This window comes from Dinoponera quadriceps, unplaced genomic scaffold (genome assembly GCF_001313825.1).
Source record: "Dinoponera quadriceps isolate SergipeBrazil2010 unplaced genomic scaffold, ASM131382v1 scaffold2872, whole genome shotgun sequence".
NCBI classification, from domain to species: domain Eukaryota; kingdom Metazoa; phylum Arthropoda; class Insecta; order Hymenoptera; family Formicidae; genus Dinoponera; species Dinoponera quadriceps.
The window spans coordinates 258,202-279,217 of record NW_014556992.1 but is presented as its reverse complement, the minus strand read 5'-3'; the positions used below and the strand labels follow the sequence as shown (position 1 = coordinate 279,217).

General features: G+C 47.0%; 1 protein-coding gene across 3 annotated transcripts in view; it reads left to right on the top strand.

Moving 5' to 3' along the window:
- The window catches only part of LOC106748525 (probable Ras GTPase-activating protein), a 339,617-nt gene that overhangs the window by 113,167 nt on the left and 205,434 nt on the right, over window positions 1–21,016 (top strand). For 2 of the 3 annotated variants that reach the window (XM_014627167.1, XM_014627165.1), the window contains exon 2: window positions 6,292–6,947. The exons of the other annotated variant lie outside the window; for it this stretch is intronic. In XM_014627167.1, the coding sequence (XP_014482653.1) occupies window positions 6,701–6,947 (247 nt within the window). In that variant the 5' untranslated portion in view covers window positions 6,292–6,700. The remainder of the gene's footprint in view (window positions 1–6,291; window positions 6,948–21,016) is intronic. 3 annotated transcript variants of the gene reach the window in all.

Below are 21,016 nucleotides of genomic sequence, written 5' to 3'. Positions count from 1 at the left end.
GGCTCACCCATCAACGTCTCCTATCACCTCTCAAGGATTTAATTTCATCCCTGCCAGTCGCGCGCCTGTAATTAATAACGCGCCTCGGCTCGCTCAATTATCCGCAAAGTTTTGAGGCAATTATGCCGATCCTCCCGCGGCAAAAATGCCCGAGAGCGCGAGAGAGATCACGGCCGCTGCCGGCTTACGTTACGCTTTGCCTCCCGCCGCGATCGGCGGTCGTTATCGGTACCGCTGCACCTGGTATCCTTGTTCTCGCCGCGGATTCCCAGGAGCCGTCCCGCCGTCCGATGTTTACGAGGGGATCGCGCTTGTCGTAAGTAGGCACTTCGCTTCTGCCTCGTCCCCCTCCACCTCCTCTCGCTCATCCTCCTTCTTCCTCTTCTCTTCGGCTTTCCCTGGCCATCCATCCGCCTCTCTTCTCCCCTCGGCCCACTCGCTCCCCTATCTGACCGCCGTGAGTAGGCGCTGTAAGATTCCCGTGGTAACCGGAACCACACGGATCTCCTCCAGATACTCTCTCGCTCGACGGGCTTAAGGTCGCCCTCGTGCGCCTCGACGGAGCCTCGTGGCCGCCTTCTTCGTGGCCTCCGCGAAATGTCAGGGTTCGCCCGGTTCTCGATCCGCGGCCGCGTCCCGCCGGCGACGGCGGTATCCTTCCTCTGTCGCCGGTTTATGAGCCGGCCGTTTTACGACGCGGCTCCTCGCGCCCGGTCGATTCGGCTCGACGGTGCACCTGCGACCGGCGATTCTTTCGCACCAAGTGCCGGGACACTTTCGGGCGACGATGAGAGAACGACGCACTGGGTCTTTACGAACGTAAGGGCGATGCCGGCGGACGTTGGGGAACGTTGCCGAGGATTTTAGTAGGACGAAGATTGGGAGAACGTATTCGGAATTGTTTAATCACTGATTTATTTGCGGCGAGAGCGGGACGAGCGGAGATCTTAAAAACTAATTCTAAAAGATAACTGTAAGGAAGGATCGTTAATTCTTTTGGAATTGATATTTAAAAAATGTGGATAATTATTGAAGGATAATTCACTCTCGCGAGGAAAGATAGGAGTAAGATATTTATTTATCACATTATTGTAATATTTTTTAGAAATTCTTACTGTCTTCTATATCATTTTTCTGTCGCTTCCTCGTTTTAATCATAACAGAATACGTATTCATGTATTGGGGTCACTCATGACCCCACCTCTTCGCGTCCTATTACTCTACCTTTCCTCTTGGCAGGGTTAATAGTTATTTCAGGTAATTACAAATTCTCTGTCCCTTTTGGAACGTTCGTAATGAATAATTCCTCAAAGATAATTCCGTGATCATGACGAGACGCACAGCATAGCTTTCCTTCTTCGAGGGTCCAACGCGTTTCTTGGCGCGGTATCATTCGTCTCGCCGTATACGTGTACCTGACATGCGACGAATGGTATCGCTACGTGCTAAAGAGAAGCTCGCGATTAATTACGCGAAATTAGGGATCTTTCCTGACGCGGGACAGCCGTGATCTCGCTCCTCGCGTATTTTTCGACTACGCCCTCGCGCGAAATCTCGTATAACCCGGTGCGATTCCTTTTTTCTTTCTTTCTCCCCTTTCTTCTTCGCCGTATCGCACACACACCGGCCGTTACGCTTCTCCCTCGTCCTCGGTTCCTACAGGACGAGAAGGAGGCGGGCGGGAAGGACAGAGGGCAACGAATTCTACTACGTAGTCACGAAAGGCGATTACACGTTCGCCCGCCAACTTCGAACTCGGATGCGAACGACCTCTCAGCCGGCCACCGCTTTCCTTTTCCTCTTCTTCCCTCTCCCGTTCATTCCCGCAATCCTCTCGTGCGTGCGGGCGCGCGCGCTCACCCGGTATACTCTCGTGAAACCAGTTCACGCGCCGTGATCTTCGGCGCGATCGGAGAAGCCGTGATCTTGATCCGCGCGCGCGCGCACACGCGATAAATTTGGGCGCGCGCGCGCGGAATCAGTCGCTCGGTGCACGCACGCACGCAGGCCCGCTGAAACGCACCCTAAGAGAGAGAGAGAGAGAGCGCGATTTGTTCCCGCAAATTGCGGACCATCTATAATCCACCGTGAAATGTTGGTGGAGGAACGCTCGGGGCGCTGATTGCGCCGCCGAGCCACCAAATTCGATTCGAGAAATAGTGAAACGCTCGGGCGCTTCTTCTCTCCTCCCCTTTCCCCGCTCCCTCCTACTCTCCTCTCTCTCTCGCCCCGTCGATCCCCTGCTTTTGTCTTTTTCGCCGTACCTGCGCGCGTCGGCGGTATCTTCGCGATCTCCGCGTAGCCGGCGAGTGATAAATAACTTAGGCTTAAGATCGATGAATAAGCGGAACTCGAGTCCGATTGTACGATACGATACGATGCGATACGATAGTCTGAAGCCCACGAATCCGTTACGTAGAAGTGTCCGTAATCTTCGGGCTGGAAACATCTTCACCGGGCTTGCTCGTCCGACGCTGCGCGTTCCACGATCTCGTCTTATTAATTTCGTTTTTCTTCGTCATTTAATTACAATTTCCGGCGGACTAGCGTGTAGCGCTGATGACTCTTTTTTGTCGAGAATGCAATATATTTCCCGGACTCATTAAAGTGCGGCGCGCGTTGCGTAATAATTCGACGGTCTCGCGGAAGCGCTCGGACCGCCGCGAGCGCACGTCTCGAAAGCGGGTCAACGACATCGTACGGAGAGGATCCGCGGGCCCGATCGAGTGTCCTTCGCGCGTATGACTAATGATTCCGTATTAGAGGTTTGTCGGATACGAATACGGTATTCGGCCGGTTGGTATGCGAATTCTTCATGCGTCGCCAACATCTTCCTCCACCCTCCTCCGCGCTTTCGCGTCTTATTTGTTTATTTATTAATTCTTTCTTTCTCCCCCTTCCTTTTTTTTTCCGACGAAACTGGTTTTTTCGCCTTTATCCGCGGGAACCTCTCGGGTGGGGCGCGGGAAGTTGCGTCGCGTAAATACGTGTAAATAATTTATCGGTACCGGGGAGAGGTAGCGGACCGGCCGGCGTCATAATTTACAGCTGGCTCGCGCGAGAACCGTGCATGAGATAATTAATGTCTCATTCTCGCTTAACACGCCACCCCTCCCCCGCTCCCGACCCCTTGTCCGCTGTTTTGCCGCGAAAAAGTCGGACCAATCTTCGCGTACTTACAACTTGCGGTCGTCGTGGAAGGATTTCACGCACTACAATAGCACTACCATCCAGTCACTTGAGCCACCTTTTGTCACGTTTTCTCCTGATAAATCACTGAAAAATTTACTATCGTCCAAAATGAGTTACTATAGTCACTTCTTTCCCTGAGCTGCCGTTACATTTGTAAAATATAGACGTTCTATATATAGTTTTGCCATCTCATCTGCTGCCGATTGTGGTTTGCTCACTGGGTACGGATTTATTGTTTCACCGTCCTCACTTGTATCGTTCATACCTTTGGTCTTTCTTTGTTTTGAACCTTCAAATATACTATACTGTGAAAATAATTCACTACATGTTAAATTGTCCAAAGATAAATCTGGGAAGGTAAGAATAAGTTACTTTTTTGCTTAAACGGTCTTAGCTACTCTCTCAGAATTTGACAAGAAATGCTACATTTGAAATCACTTTTCGTCAGCTATTCTTGAAGCAATCATTATTTCACTTTTTTGTTCCGGTGACTGGATGGCAGCGCTGCGTACAAGACAAAATAGAACTCGTGCCTACCTACGTGTGGGAGCAAATTGCAAATTTGCATTTGAATTTGAATTTAGATTTGTAAGCAATCGTTCGCACCTCCCCAGAACGTTACACGTAATTTATGAACCATTTCGCACAAATTGACGAATAAAATAGGAACTCGCCGCTCGAGAGACGAACTTGTGTAAATCTGCGGATTTCAAATAAAATAGCACATCTAACGTCGCGCGCGTAATTTACGAACGATCTCGCAAAATGAGAAACAAAACGGAAACTCGGCGCTCGAGGATCGCGCGATTGTAAATCGCGGATTTGAAGGGGAATTATGCGTTTTCTAACGTCACGCGTGATTCACGGGTGTCTCGATAAATTGATAAAAATGAAATAGAAACTCGGCGCTCGAGGGTTTAAGCTGACGATCGATTGCGAGGCGGCCGCGCGCGAAGAACCGAGCGCTCTCCTGTCTCCGTTGTTCCACATACGCCTGTTAACCGGCCGGCGAGAAAGTGAGTTCTTTCATCGCGATCTTGAACTTGAGGGATTCGTAACGACAGGTTGCGAGCATGGGCTGGCCGGCCGCGCTTGCCCGAGAAAGCGAGCGGCGCCGTCGTCGTCGTCGGTCGAGGGAACGCGCGACAATCCTTCGCGCGTTTGACACGGTAGGCTCCTTACGAACGACTTTGTCATGCTCGATGAATTCATACAAGTAGACCAGATCGAAGATTACGGGCGCGCGAGGCTGTCGCGCCTGTCTGTCATCTTAAATTAATTTGCACACGCCTCCGTATCTCGATACCGCAACCGTCTGGGATATCAAATTCCGCCTCTCTTCTCGCGCGGAAATCGTTCCATATACAGTATAAATTTCGACTAGAATACTCAAAATTCCCAATCCCAAAATAGGTTATCCCATTACGATACTAATTAAGAACCTCATTTTTATTCCAAACATGGGATGAAGTTTTCTTCCCGCGATGCGGGACTGGCTGTGCGTTGCCGCGTACGACTATCATCGCCGGAACTGAATGACATTTTGAAGAAATATCAAATTAGGTTGTTAATAAGCGGTGTTACATTTTTAATGTTATTATGTTTAATAGCGCGCACGTAGCGTGTGTGAACTTGTGAAGTGTAAATATTTAAAATGTCTCATATATTTTGTTCAATCGTAATGTAAAATGGTAATTAGAAACAATCTTTTGGGAAGACGTTGGAGGTGACCGAATACGAATATGTTTTTATGCTTTCCACTTAGAATCGTATGTTTTGAAACATTACACTTCTAGGCTGCGTTCGGATATACCACACTAAAGATAGACATACAATTGACCAATTATGATGAAGAAATATTTGTTGTTTTTGTTCTGATTGGTCAATTAAATGCCACTCTATGTGTATTCCCGAGCGCAGCCTTAATCAGAACCTGCGCAGATTTTCCAAGGAAAGTTTCATAAATATTTAGAATCCATAATTTCGAACTATAAATATTTTAAGAAATCAGACTGGATCCCAGTTAGATCCCAAGCAACTTTCTAATACGGGTTTCATTTACATCATTTTTCTCTATTCGATACAGGAATTGCCGTTGTCGCTTCGAACTTACATGCCCAAGCTCGCTTCTAGCGATTTGTAAGGTGCGACCTGTAACTCGAATCAGAATTCTATAAAAACGCGCGACAGGGGGCGTGTGGTATTCACGTAGGAAGATCGATGACGATTCTAAAGCCCGAATTCGTTCCCGAGTATTGCGATAACCATCGTGTTAAACGCCCGGACGATTTAGGAACGGAACGTAGGACTCGGAACCGATCAATCTCGCCCGATTCCCGTTCCGTCTCCCTTGGCCCCGGTCGGCGAGTAATTAGAAGCCGAGCTCAATTAGGATGGTAGAACGCGTGACTTATGGAAAAAAATCGGCAGCGCGCGTCGCTGGGAGTTATTATGACGGTTATTAGTCTGGCGTGGGGCTAATTTATGAAAGCCATTAGGCGGACGCCTGATTAAAACCCGCGCCCGATACTTGTACTCCGCCGACGCGAAAGGATCGCCGCGCGTACATACGCAGAAGGTAGCCCGCAACGGTTCGCGTAAACTTGTAAAATATCCCCCCCCCCCCGGACTTTCGAAGAAAAGCCAGCTAATTCTCGTTAAGTCGCGGCGGCCAAAGCGCGATATATGAAAGGATGAACGCGGCGCGAGGAGCTGGAGATTTCCTCCACTGAGGTTCGACCGTACTTCGCTATTTCTCGGGTGCACTGAAAAGTGAGTTTGGTTGGGTCTACCTGACAATAGACGCGCCTTGGTTGAAAGGAGAAAAAGTCTAGTTCCCATAAATAAAATGTGGTTCCTGCAGCCGGGAAGGATTTCTATTTCCTTCAACCAAAACGCGTTTGGTTGTCCATCGTCAGGTAGGTTTAACCAAACTCATTTTCCAGTGAGAGATTTCCCTTACACGCGTCTTCCTCTCATTTCTTCGTCGCGTTGTTCGAACGCGACGGATTCTACGGGAGAATCTTCAAGTCGATCTCCACTCGCGCGGGAGACCTTCGAGTATCCCCGGAACTGTACACCTTCCGTCCAATTTTCAAGGAATCGAATTGAACTTGGACGAGAAGGAGAGATCCGTGGCGCGAGGATCTCGCGACGCGCGGCTGGAAGGAGGAAATATCATTTCGAAGGCGCGAGAGATCCGCGGGACCGATTGACGAGCGCGGAGCGCGATGATGAAAAGGTGAAGGAGGCGGCGGCGAGGAGGAGAAGAGGAAGAAGGTGAGGCGCGACGATGCGAAGAGGCTGGAAGCACGGCAGGAGGAATTGATGCTGCTGCTCCGAGGATATATCTCCGTGAGAAAAGTTGGGTGCTGCGCGCGCGTGCATCGCGGGACTTATTAAGCGGACACCGCACGCCGAAAGGAAGAGACGGAGCAGCGGGAGGAGAAAGGGGAGGAGGGCATTGCGGTTTCGCGCCACGGGAAAAGGAGAGAGTATTCCGCCGAAAATGGCATTGACGCCCCGATGCCGCGGAGGCGGCGGCGGCGATGGCGGCGAGAACAACCTCTCCGAGGAGGTGGCGAACGAGGACGAGGGGGCCAACGCGGCCAATTTCGAGCCTCTCAGCGACTCCTGCGGTGAGAGCGACATGGAGGGCCTCGACCTTTCCCTCTTCGAGCCGCAGGTCGACGTTGCTTCCTGGTGCGACAGCCGCATCCACGCCGGCACTCTCCACATCCTGGTCCATTATTGCGGTAAGCTGTGCGAGTTTCACGGTATATACGGGGTGCTCCGAACGGAGGATTCTCTCGATTTAGCCGAATAACCGGATGTCTCTTTCCGCCCGATTCGGATCAGTGAGCGTGAATCCGCGCGCGGGTCTGAGGAACGACGGAGTGGAGACGTTGCTACATTCGTTCCGCTTGAGGTAACGAATGCGCGCGATCTTTCAGAATTCGCGTCGTCGCGCTCGGATGTCGCCGTGTCGCGCGGGACGGCCGTCATTTAAGCGTGTACTTAACACGTGTCCGCTTTCCCTCTCTCTGTTTCTCTCTTCCTTCGCTCGAGAGAGAGAGCCTCCGAGATAGGACATTAAAGCGATATCCTGGCGCCATGAGTGGGTTCGAGACAGTCCTGCGTGCGAGCGAGCGATGCCATTATTCCGTGGCCCACGGGCCGATCGCCAATTGCTATCCTCCCATAATTGCCATTAACATACAATGGCGGCAGGCGCGTGTCGAGGGGTCCGTGAGCCGCGATTTACCGTCGCGCATTTATTTCGCGGCTGCGAGCTTCGAATCGCCTTGCGTTTACCTGCTCGCGAACGATCGCCGACGGTCACATCGGTAAACAGCTCGAGTCGAGGGAAAGAGGCAACCGAGAGTCTCTTACGCGCGCTTCGCGTCAGTGCGCGAAGAATTGATTCTCGCCCCGACGACGCGCGAACGGCCTAAAAATCAGAATCGATTTCTCACACTGTACGAGCGAGAATCAATTTCTCCTTCTTGCTTCCTCTCCTTCGATTTTACATCCGGCAGCCCCTTCCAGTAAAAACCTCGAGGAATCTTTCGCCACGCTGTACTCATAGGTCGATCTTACGTTCAAGATCCTCTTGAGTTCATCTTAATCCTTTGTTGGCACATTTATTTCTTGCTGCTTGTACAGATATTGTAGTTTTGAGCGTATGAAAGGTAAATTTAAGGAAATCGTTATATTTCAAAAATAGACTTCAAAGATAATAGAAATGGAAGAAAAGGTATGAGAGATGATACATTGATTCTATATAAAAAGAAGTAGACAATTTTGCGTGCCTTAAGAAAAGAATTACGCTTATATATGCAATAATCTAATATAATATAATATACAATAATTACAAATTTACTACTTATGGTATCTTGATTTTTCGCTCGGGTCAATTTGACCCACGAGTGCCGCCGAACTAGCGTTAAAGTACTGTAAAAACTATTTCATTGGCTATTTCATTAATATCTTAAGATTCATACTTAAGATATAATCCTAAATATAAAATCAGATTATAAATACTTTGATTTTTCAAATTTCTCATATGAGAAATTTACAATTGCAAATTCCTAATGGTAAAATTTGGAAATTTCTGACAATACTGAAACCTGAAGAAACAAATATTGGCTCTTTCTTTACTGAGATGCGGAAGTACAACAGCTAAGTCTTTATCTCGATTTTTCGCGACGCCTTCGAAATCCGTGAAACCGCATGGAACAGCGTCGAGCGAATCGTTAATAACGGCGCGCTTTAATCGCAACTCATTCATCCAAGCGTCCGCCGCGCGTCGTCCGAACCGTTGCAAATTCGCCTTCGCCTTGGCGCGTGGGCGTAAACCGCGAAATGAAACGGCCGTCGAGCTTTTCTGCGGATCCGCTCGGTAGGCGACTTCACCTTGACGCCGGATATGCATCTTGACGCCACGTCGAGTAGGTAATTGGGTAATTTAATCGAGGCAGATAGCGTGGCTCTCACGCGCGTAACCGATGCGCCGGGATTACGAAGCCGATTACTATTAACTCGTTCACGCGATGAACAGGCAGCCACGATTCGCCGCGCTCTTTCGCATCAGTCAGAAAAAATGCGAGAGAGAGAAAGAAAAAAGACGCGAAACACGGGACAAATTTTACTCGCTTGTCCGCGATCTCTGGACGTTTAGGTAACGCGATATGACGAGATACGCGATGCCTCGGAATTACCGTCCGTTGGAGATATATCTAAATAATTGGACGAACTTTTATCGGAAAGTTTCTCCTCGGCCGAAAAAGAAAGAAGAAACGACGCGTTCGTCGGCAATTTCACATTGCGTTATCGACATTTCGCCTCGATTGTTTCCGTCTGCGCGCGCGTTCCACTTTGCAATTTCTGTTGCGACGAAATCTCGGTTGAAATGTCGCTACTGTGAAATAATGGGCAGAAAAAAAGAAGAATGAAAGAGGGGAGAAAGGGACGCGGTGAAACACGTAATGCCGCGAGCTCACGCGCTGTTATTCAACACAAAACGAATTTTATTCCACCCACTCGTTGTTATTTTGCTCGCGTTCAGCGACGCTTTCCATCGGGCCCGCGTGGGTGAAGACGGCGGCGGGACGACGGATGAAACACCCGTCAGGATTTTCTCTCCGGGATCGTCCGGCTAAGGAATTCACCTTGACGCGGCGGATACGCGTCCCGATACGCGCGTTCACGGAGAAATAATTGGCTAATTTAATCGGCTCGGATAATCGCGCGTCGTGGGTGTGCATAGCATTATTAAGGCAATATTATTAACTCGTCCGCGTGGAAAGACGGGCGCGTTTCGCAAAGACCGTCGTCCTTGCGGCCTCTCGTCAGCGGCCGGCGTCGAGTCTCTTTCTCGCACACGAATATCCCTATCCGTTTCCCAGCGAGATTCTCTCCAACGTCACGCGGGATAACTAATTGATTCAATTAGCATTTAATATCTAATTTAATTAGCTATCCTATAGTGTGACTAATTGATGGATTACGCCACATCGGAATCGTATCCTTATCGGTACAAAACGCGTTTATTGCGCGACTGCGTCGAGCGATCCTCGTGAAATTATTGTCCGGGATAAAACATCGCATTATCTAAATTTCTTAGAGTGAAATCTTCCTCGGGAGCGGTGAAAACGTCGGCACTTGGGATCGTAAGAGCGAATGTTTTGCTTAGAATAATCGAAACTTAAATCCTAACTCCACGCGAATGAGTGCCGGAACAGATCAGAGAGAATTTCTCCCCCCGACGGTGGAGCGCGTCGGATTCACTGTGCAATTTCGCGTGAAAATATTCACTCGACGGGACTCGGAGCGGAGAATTCATTCCGTATGAATGCAAAGTCACTCGAATTCGAGTGACTGGGCCCGACACTCCGCTGCGCGAATGGGACTTCACTGCGAGAAATTTCAAAAGCGCGGAACGTCGCGTTTTTCGCGCGTTGAAAATTCGCCGTTACCGCGATTTTTCTCACACGTATTTATGCACGGTCGGGCACGGTCGGGCGTGCGACGCCTTTCCGCGAATTCGCACGGTGCGCGAGCGCTTTTCCCGCGGATCAGACACGGTCGGTCCGGTTAAAACGCCTGTCAAGACTTTCTGGGGATTTTGCCGCCGGTTGGGAATTTTACCGTGCGGCGGGCGCGGATGACACGCGCCTCGACGTCGTGTCATAAAGATAATTGGGTGCATAGCATTATTAACCGACGATGACGGCGGTGCGGGTGAACGCCTGTCTCCCGTCAACGTGAATGGGTGCTAAATGTTAACTCGCAGTTCGCACACGCAGCCTGTATCGGAGTCGGAGATGGAAATCAGCATGCGATGTGCGCGTGTATGATTGTGCGTGCCGCGTAGAGACCGCGCGATACCTCCAGCCATAGCTCGTTAACGTTTTCTAAAAGTAAAACTTTGGTAAAAAACAAACCGAACACGTGTACGCCGCTGAAAACAATTAGGGGATCATGCCGAACGAGGGATTCCAGTTGGACGGTTCCACCGCAGCTTGGAGTCGAGTTATGTTCGCGAAGGAGATTGAGATAGTTATTAAGAGAAGTATATTCTATGCTTCTCGGGTATCCGGCAACAAACGTCTCACTTGCATCAAGCGGGTAGGTGATGTGTACGCGCGCTCGAAGAGGCGATTCCTCGATTGTTCAAGCGCGCGCGTGCACGTGTGTGTGATGGAACGTTCAAGTGCAGAAAATAGCAGTCGCTGATCTTTACCAGCGCTTGTGCGCTGTTAGCGATGTGTGATTAATTTCGGAGCGCCGAGAAACTTGCGATCGCTGAGCGTCACTTGAGAAATTGAAAAAGAGGAGGGAAGCGCTATTTTTCTTCAGGGCGCAGCACCTCTTCCACCGTCACATCGTCCAATTCATCGCTCTTCGCGTATGATCCAACGGACTGTCACGTTTTCAAATAAAAATATCATTCTACCGCTGTGAAAAACGATTGTTCAACTTACCTTTCTTCTTTTAAATAATAATTAATAGTTATCTTCAATAAAAAATATTTTCTTGGCAATATATTTTTTTTAATAATATTCATCGCATACACAAGAGGAGAATTAATTTTCTTTTCAAGAACATTAAACGTTATCGAAAAAAAGTTAAATTCACGATTAATTCAGTTAATTTGAATAAGCAGACCGAAGTTTGCTTTAATTTAATATTCTTGATTGAGGTACTAAACTCACTGTTAACCAACGTATTGTTAAAGTTGGAGATACACGTTGAAATAAAAATTCTGTGTAATTATGAGGGATATTTCGTACCTTAATTTCGCGCCTTAAATTTGGAGGACGTACCGCACGAGGAGTACCGCCAAATTTGAAAATATCTTCGTAATTACGTAGAGTTTTTATTTCAACGTGTGTTCTTTCGACTTTGGCGGTGCATAGCTAACAACGTAGGATTTAGAATATATTTTGAATAAATTTGACGCTTATAATTGAACTTATGATGCACATATTTGCGGAGATATATAAAATACTTGAAACGGACAATATTTACTTGAACGCGATATGTATTTTTCCGCGTGTAACTACCGGAGATTGCTCCCCCAGAATTTCTTTAGCGATCGAAAACCTAAGAGAAAGAGGGAAATTACTGTCTTTGTCCGGAATGGGGCATGCGCGTCTTCCAGCATCGTAACATCGCTCCATCGCACTTGGCGAGTAATCTGCTAACGGCGCGACGTGCCGTTGCGTAATCAATTTTGGCGGATCGAGCTATCGCGTCTTGAGTGGGGAAAAAATCGCTCGCAATTACCGGAGATTACCCGCTAAAACTCTTTATCACGATCGGGAAGAAAGGAGGGAATGATCGTCTTTGTTCGGAGCGAAGCGTCTTCCGGCGTTGCATTATCCAATCTATCATACTTCGCGGATGATCCGCGAGCGACGCGCGACGCCGCCGCTCTTTCCGGCGCGCTCAAATTGCTGATTATTAATCTAACGACGCGCCATCTTTCCCGGGAGGTAGTCCGGCGTGCACGCCGTGCTTAAACAGAAAATCGTCGCTCTGGGCGGCGTGCGTACAGACGGCAACGTAGACGAAGAGGAAGGAGCGACGCGTCTCGCGAGCCCTTCTTCTCCTCCACCTCTTTTCTCTTTCTCCTCTTCTTCTTGCCGCCGTGGGTGAGCCGCGACCGGGCAGGGAAACTGTTACGAGATCGATTCGCGGCGGGGACCAATTAAACCGTGATCCACCGCTCGCAGATATAATCTCCCTCGTCGCAATAAATCGATGTAGGTAAATGAGTCGCGGCGGCGTTTCCACCGCGGGCTGTCTTCCGTCCCGCTTTCTCGTTCCATCACCCACTTACATACTCGGCACGCAGGAGGCGAGCCCACGCTGCTCGTCAACGTAAACGCACGTTGCGGGCGGCAGCCTCTTCTTCCCCTCGCGGCCGATTACGCCGAGGAAGACGATGACGCAGAGCTGCTGACTCGAGGCTGATTCTCATGTGAGAAAAACGGGGGTCATGCGAGGCAATCGTTATCGTTCGCTCACCAACGATTTCTCGTTGTTCCTCGAATCTACCCCGTTTCTATTTTGCGAACAACCGCTGCATTTATGGAGCTTTTGTTAGAGCTGGCCGGCTGACGTTTTACGAAAGAGGAGTCACGACGAGATACGAATATGTATCTCGAGTGCGCGGGGTTCTCTCTCTTGCGGAATGAATGTATATCGAGAGAACCGAGGTACGCGAATTACGCCCAGGGAACGGATCATTATCCGCGCATTGAGACTCGGAAGATCACCGACGTCCCGGAAACGGGGTCTCAGAGGTGGCGCGGAATCCGAATCCAGCGGTTGGAAACGATTAGGAATAACGTCAGAAACGGAGGCCTGTAAAGGGAGATCAGCATTTCTAGAATATTTCCTGTATCATTCGAATTTTAGTAGCTACACTGAGAAAAATGAATCTCGTTAAAATTATAGTCCGCGCTAGTCACTTTTTTTCGTTGCTCCAACAAAAAGATAATATTACACGAAGAAAAAGATTTTGCCGGCGCAACTAATCAATTGTGGTTCAGCTGAAGATGCTTCGCTGCTGTAGCTGGAAATTTTCTGCTGTAACTAGAACTTAGAATTGTCGTTGGGTGTATGATCATGCCTAATTTATATGCCGTAGCTAAACTTGTAGGTGTCCATATGTTACAACGGAGATTGACAATGTTTACGATCGCACGTTGATGATTACAATGGAGGAAGCTAATATATGGACACCCACAAGTTTGGCTATAGCAGACATATGTTAGGTGTGGCATCTACACCTAGCAATAGGTAACTGAAGTTTTGATTGGGGCAACAAATTTTTGGCTACCGCAGCGAAAGGTTTTCAGCTAAATCATGATTGACCGCGGCAGCAAAATCTTTAGTTTCGTGTAGCAATATATACACGTTTAAGATAACTATCACACTAATGCTATAGTAAAAATCACATTACTTTATATTAAAAAATAACTTCCCCGACTATAATGGTTTCACTATGCAATTATACTCGCAAATGCCGAACGCTTCTCTCCCGGCTTTTAATCTCCGCTCGAACTTGTTCCGTTCTTTATTTCTATTCCTTCCATTCCTTTATGCGCGCTCGAATAGCGGGGATGCGCCTTTCGCGCATCCGTCTTTGTTAATCTAGATTTTATTGTTTTCCGCGAGTTATCCCTTCGTGCTCCCTTCTACGCGGTCTTTTGTGCTCTCGGCTCCGATGGAATTTCGCCCGTTCCGTGTGCAATACAACACAACGCGCTGATGCGCGCGCAAATCGCGAGTATATTCTCTGGAATCTCAGCTATCTATTTTTTTCATCCGTCTTCGTCGCGCCTCTCTCGAACACACCGCCACGAATACGCCCCGTCCGTCCTCGCTGAGTTTTATCATCATTTTCGGCGAGACCCGTCGCGGTCTTTTGTGCGACTTGATGGAATTGCGCGCTCGTCCGCGCTATAATTCAATGCGACCGTGAGGAAAATCGTGGAAAAGGTCGTTTTGCGCTGCCACCCGGATAGATGAGGAAATGTCGCGCCGATCCCATTAGCGGGGAGCCTCTTCTCGCGGTAGGCTGTTGCCGAGATGCGTCCTCCTCTCGTATATTGAGTTATTGCGGGCGGCACATCTGTTCGTGCGGGAGATTCGCGTGAGAGAAAGAGTGAGCGGAGGGAGAGGGGCTTCGCTTGTTATAAGTCGGATCGGTATCCGACGAGGAGATCATCAGCGGGATCGCTCATGCGAACGATTAAAAATACCGACGCGAAGATGCTTATCGCGGCGCAATCGATCGCTGTATCTTGATCGATCGAGCGTGGCATTGGGATACGTATCATCCGCTGAGAGCTCTCTCAACGTCGCGAAAAATTCTATCAACCATCTTTTAATGTATTGTGTCGGCCGGAAGGGGAAGATTCCCTATTGAACGCGCGGGACGAGTGGCTTCGCGCAGATGAGGTTGGAAGGGAGATATGTTTGAAATTGGAGTGCACTCTCCGGGAGAAACACCTTCGGCAAATGTAAATTAAATTCTGTAACTCAATCACGCAGAGAGCAAAATGCGTTGCATAGCCGTAGGATATCGTACGATCTTTCACGCCCACGACGAGTTTTCTTCGTCGATGACTGACCTCGTTTACGGTCTACCAGAGATCACGAATAAAGTCGTCCTTTTGCACTTTCGACGAGTTTAAACGGAAATTGAACGACCGGACGGTAGATATTATCGGAAAGTTCACGGATCGATACGGTACATTTTTCTCAACGAAATTATATTTTCTTGATGGAAAACAGCCCGTTACCGGGTTAACCGGATTCTAACAATGTATCGCTTAATCAGTTTAGCAACCTACATGGATATCTAGATTCGAATAAGACGACTTTCATTCTTGAGCAGTGTGTTTGACTGGCTTTCCTCTTCGATATCTCGCTCCGGCGAGGAGACTCGCGATTTAAGCAATCTTCCGCGAACTGACGTCGTAGTATCACGCTCGACGATCGATGGCGGAGTGCACGAGAAATTTATCTTGGAAAATTTTGTAGACGTTCTTACGGGAAAATGTGACGGCGCACGCGATGTACCGACGCGACCACTCGTGTTCCTTCTCCAGACGCGACCGTTCTGGAGAAACTAGATAACTCTAGTTTAAGTTAGAGTTTTTCAAGTTAGAGTCTGGACGTCTCGGTTCTCTTATTGATTGGTCTAGTTTTTTTTTTTTTTTTCTTATTAAACATGGCGAAACTAAGGATTATCATATAAAGAGACTCTGTCTGGAGAGAGAATAAATCGTTATTGCAAAATAAGAAATAGATATGGAAAAAATTATCTTTTAAAAGAAAGTCTATTTTTACAAACGGTACTATATATAAGTAGTTTTTCATAGATAAAGTTGTCTAGTAACAAATCAAACGCCATGTTCGATCAAAAAGTCTAATGGTCAATTTGATTGGATACTCTGATGTACGCCAGTACACATTAAGGTTAGTAAAATAGTACGTTCTTACATGTAAGATCATTTTAAGTTCATCTTCAGATGTTCCATAACTAATGAAACGATCCATACAGTATCTGAAAACGAATCTATAAGGCCGATAGTTATAGTAGGATTTTATATTTAATCTTAATTTATTTTCTGATGTTTTGTAACCAATAAAATGAGCCGTGCAACATCTAAAGATAAACTTAAGACGATCTTAAGTATATGAACGGACTGTGATACTGGACTTAGTCTGCGCTGGTATATTCAATGTAGTTCGTCATAACATGTTCTAATTCGAGGGATTTTAGTTTAAATGTAATTCTAGAGTTAAATATATATTCGTGTTTCACTTCGAGATACAAAAATTCTATGAATCTTGATGGGGAAAATCTCAACTAAATATCACCTTATTCTTGAATCGGTATTGTTGAATCATTGAAATACCAGTTTGTGAACATCGTCGGTCGAAGTGAAATTCGGTGTACTTGAAGACAAAGATTGGTCAGGCAGATCTGATAAATCAGATAGCCGCGAGGACTTCTGAAGTCCTATTATGTACTACGCGATTGACCTAACTTCTGATTGCTGCCGTGCTACTACGGCAAAGCCCGTTCGTTCGCGTTCCGTCGTTGCATCTGCAACGAGTTCTCCCTCTCCCTTAATGGAAGTGTCAGCCGCAGTCGTACGGATCGCGTATCGCGCGGTTAGGATCCCGCGATCTTTTATTTGTTTATTTAAATGCATCGTCGGCCGTCTGGCCGAACGCAAACGTCCCGACGTACCACGGGAAAGAGCCTCGGCAAATGGTTTAACCGCGATTTAAAATCGCCGATCGTCCCGCGGTCTGCGCGTGTTAATTAATTGCTTAATTATAATAATTATATAAAGCAATTGCTGATATTAATTAGTTCTGTATTAAAATCCGATTCTCCGATGTTGCGGCAGCTTTTGTCCGTCGGAACACGAGAGTGTGTTACCAGTCGAAAATTTTGCGTTCGTTGAAATTCACCGGGCACGTTACCGAGGGTCATTACCGACCGATGCGGAGGCCTGCGTGAATTCTCGCCGCGGATTCGCGGATTCTCGAGCGTGAAACGCACGCACGAATGCGAGTCTCGGACGAAATAGGACGGACGGACCGGTAACTGGAAGAAGGCGCCGCTCATACTGCGCGAAGTCACGCCAGAAATTAATTATACGAAATGAACGCGTCGCACGTCGATGTCGGCTCCATTAAAACCAGGAAATTGTTCGGGTTCGACGTTCCGATTACACCAGATGTTTTGACTGGCTGTTAGCAACACGATAGCAAATCTCGCCCATAGCCGACACCCTACCTCGCTTCTCCCGCTAATCGATACGATAATTGGTGGAAATAATTGTCCCGGGGATATTCGCATATCGCGCGCGCAGAAATGTTGGCATTTCGATTTTCATTAACGCGCGCGCTAATTTATCGTTCCCGCTAAACATTATTTATAACTCTTCTTTCCCATTTATAAAACTCGGTCGCACAAAACAAGACGGGGGGGATCGAGGGTTGCTACGAAATCGTGATTTATGCGCGTTTCATACACGACGTAATTCAATTATTTTTTTAATATATAAATATGATGAGTACATACAAGGCGGTGAAAGCTACGGTGCTTCGTCCCGCCGATCATTTCCAGAAAGGCTTTCGCGGTGACACGAGAACGAAGAGTAAGGAGCGACTCTTCCCAACTAGGAATTTACTCCATGGCCCAACTCGAGTTGATCTTAATTAATTGTCGGGTCTATCTAACGTAATACTATCGGGTTCTAAGAAGTCACGTAACGCTGCGTGATAATCAGGACCTTAATCAGCATTCATTATAATGTCCTCATCAAGTTATATTGAATCCCTCTTACGTTTTGCCTCAGATAACGGAAAGAATTATGTTTAAATTAGGATTTATAAAGAGCAGATAGTGTGCCGGGGAAAAATATTTACAAAATATGAATCAGAAAATAAATAAATATTGGACGATTTTTTATTTAAATAGTGCAAATAACATAGAAACAAATAAGTTACTTGCATTATCAAGGTAAAAAATCGTCTAATTCTAACAATATTTGTTCTTCGATTATATACGGGATGTTTGAAACTTTTTTACCGAGCCAAAGTGTGAAAGTCAGTTTGATTAAAATGAACAAAAAAGTTTTGTACCATTTTGCAAAATTCGCAATCATTATTAAGTAATTAATAAAGTCGTTTGAGCAAATGAGAGGGAAGCGATAAGCCGGATTCTGTAGGCATGTATAAAGAACGGTTGTTTTCATTCCCTGTGCGGTCATTTGTTTAGACGATTTAATTATTTATTTAATAATTATTGCGAATTTTGCAAAATGGTATTATATGACTTTTCTCTGTTTAGCTTAAAATATATAATAAGTATATAAGTTTTTAAGAAATGTACAATCGATATGTTACTTGAATTTTATATGAAGTATGTGTACATTTATTACAAAAATTTTTTCATAATTTGAAATTAAAAAAACAATAAATATTTTCATGGAAAGAATTATAAAAATAAGTTTTATTAATAAAACCTACTATATACTCATTTTATCGTAAAAAGTCCGTATTAGAAATTAATAATGCAGGTCATAATAGGTAAAAGTAAGATCGTGAAAATAAGTTGATCAACCAAACTTTATAAAATAATACATTAGGATAATACGCTAAAATTTTAATATGTATCTAATCGTTGCAATTTTGCAAAAGTCTCCCTTATTCAATCTTTATCAGTATATAATTAGGTTTTTTCTACGAAAACATCACCTTGCGCTCACGTATACTGAGAAACTTATTTAGTTGACTCAACCAAAATTCTTGTTTGGATATGGACAAACAAATGTGTGTTAGTTGTAAGAACCAAGATTTGATTCTCGAAACCAAACCTTTTTCATTTTCGTTTCAGAGAACCAAACTTTGCTTCTCACAAATCAACCGAAACATTTGCTTGCCCGTGTCCAAACAAAAATTTTGTTTTAATTAATTAAATGAGTTTTTCAATACAGTTTTAAGATCTTATACAATATCAGATACATCCGATGACAATTTCTGGTTGCTCGGTCGACATCGAACTTCCCTCTCAGCGGTAGAAATCGCGGTCGAGAAGCCTATTGAATTAGCGGATCGCCAGATGTCACACGGCAATGACACCGTTTCTTTCATCGACACCGCCGGCCGAGATCAATTTGCGGATCGCGATAGCCCCGCGATAGTTCTCGTCATTGTCGCGCAACCGATGAAACCGCCGATTCGTCGCCGCTGCGACCACTTATTGCTCGCAAATTGCCGCGCTCTCGACCGCGCGTCGACGTGTGAGTGCTTGAAGCGCTCTCCGCGGGCGCTTGAATTTTCCGCGAGAGTTAATAAATGATCCGCGCTGACCCAGTTGCATTCCCCACCAACGATTTATCTCGTCTCCGTCTCGGCGCGTCGCATCGCCGGAGTGTGAGGATTTCCGCTCGACAATCGCCGAGCTGACAATTAAAGGGATCGCGCGGCGACGATGCGCGCGCGTCCGCCGAGGAGCGGAACACGATGACGACGGAGGCGTATCCTAAGTTTACTAACGGAGTTAGTATTCCCGGCCAGCCCCGTCGCGGAATTCCGGAGCCGAGCCGTTTCAAGCGCGGAATTAAGTTTTCCGATAAGGGGATCGGAATGGAAAGGAGGGGGGCTCGCTGTATGCCGGGTCTATTCCGGCTGTACTTTCATTTCTCTTCCCGTTTGCCTCTTTTCTCTTCTCCTTTTTCTTTTTTCTTCTCTCGCCGAGCGGGAAGAAAGTTACGGAAGTTAACGGAAGCCCGAAGAGACTTCGGCTCGAAGTTACCGTCGAGCTAATATTGCGAGAGATGATTAAGAGAGACAATTAAGAGGTAAAGATGTGGAGGCTAGGGTGGAGGTTCAACCTTTCGCGACGGGGAGGCGCCAAGAATCTCGTGACTCGTAATTCAGCGATATCGCGGAGCCTCGGCGAGTTTTACGCGAATCCACCCGCTCGTAATCGATCTCATGCGATATCGTGCTTTGCCCCTCTTGTTTTTTTTTCCTTTCACCGCATACGTCGCGTCGCGACGTGACGTATCGATTGACTGAACGGACTCGTCTCGCTGCTCCGTCCGTTTTGCCGCGATTGCAGGTGCTGCGAGTGCGATGCGATATCGAGTCGTTCGGAGAAACGGCTCGAAGAAAAGGGAACGCGGATGATCGGAGAGAAGGTGGTCTTTTGAGCGCGATAGACACCTTTGTGAGCGGAAGGCCTCCCTATTGGAAGCGGACTTCTGTGTAGTACGAGACGACAGATGAGAGATCTGTCTGCTCGGCTCGCCTCTGTCTGCCACGGACATAGTTTACAGGCTGATGAACCGATAATTCATCTGAAAGGTCCGCACGAAATAAAGCCAGGAGCCAATTCATTCATAAAGGCCGCGTCGTGCGCCATTGAGAAGTAACGTTGCGCCATTATTCCGCCGGAAAAATCCTTTAATTATCCACTCATCGTGTATCGAGCCGAGGCCGGCGGTTTAATGACTTCTTACGGTAACGAAGCGTTATTTATTATGACTGCTGAATTATTGAAACTGAATTTCACGCGAGTTCTCGTGAACACGAGAGGCGAATAATCTTTAATTAGAGCAACGATTTTTCATATTCTCCGTTCCGAAACAAGAATCCCTTGGAAAACTTCCATCCCTTTCGGAATGAAGAATTCCGTCCAACAGAATTCCCTCTCCCGAGCGAAAATTTTATATAACTCAATATATAATAATACATACCTAATACCTGTGCAATATTCAAAATAATTTCTATCTATATTATTTACTTATATTTAGCGTAACTTTCGAGAACACGACGAATGACGTAACGCGATCCCGCGAAGTTTCCCCCCAACAGGCGGACTGTTGCGCCGTGAAGGCGAATCATCGGTCCGCGACGAGACGGAAAAATTGAAAAATCAGCATGTCAATTGCAAGACGATTTACGACCGGTTTTCATGGGCAATCTCGTGCCTCGCGCGTGCGCCGGTCGATCGCGGTGTATGCAAATAAGACCGACCCGAAACGACAGGCGCGTCGTAGCCCCGTTCTCGTAACGATTTACGCGTCGCACGGTCCTCGAGTTCGCGCGGCGGGTCTGCCCAATTACGTAATACCTGTAATACAGTCGGGTCTTGCGACGATGGCTCTCGAGTCTTTCGCACCTGCCGTTATCCTGCCGATAACGCGTTTGTTCGACAGCACGTGGCTCGCGTGCGGTTATTAATTAACCGCGATGGGATGAGAGGGAGGGGGGG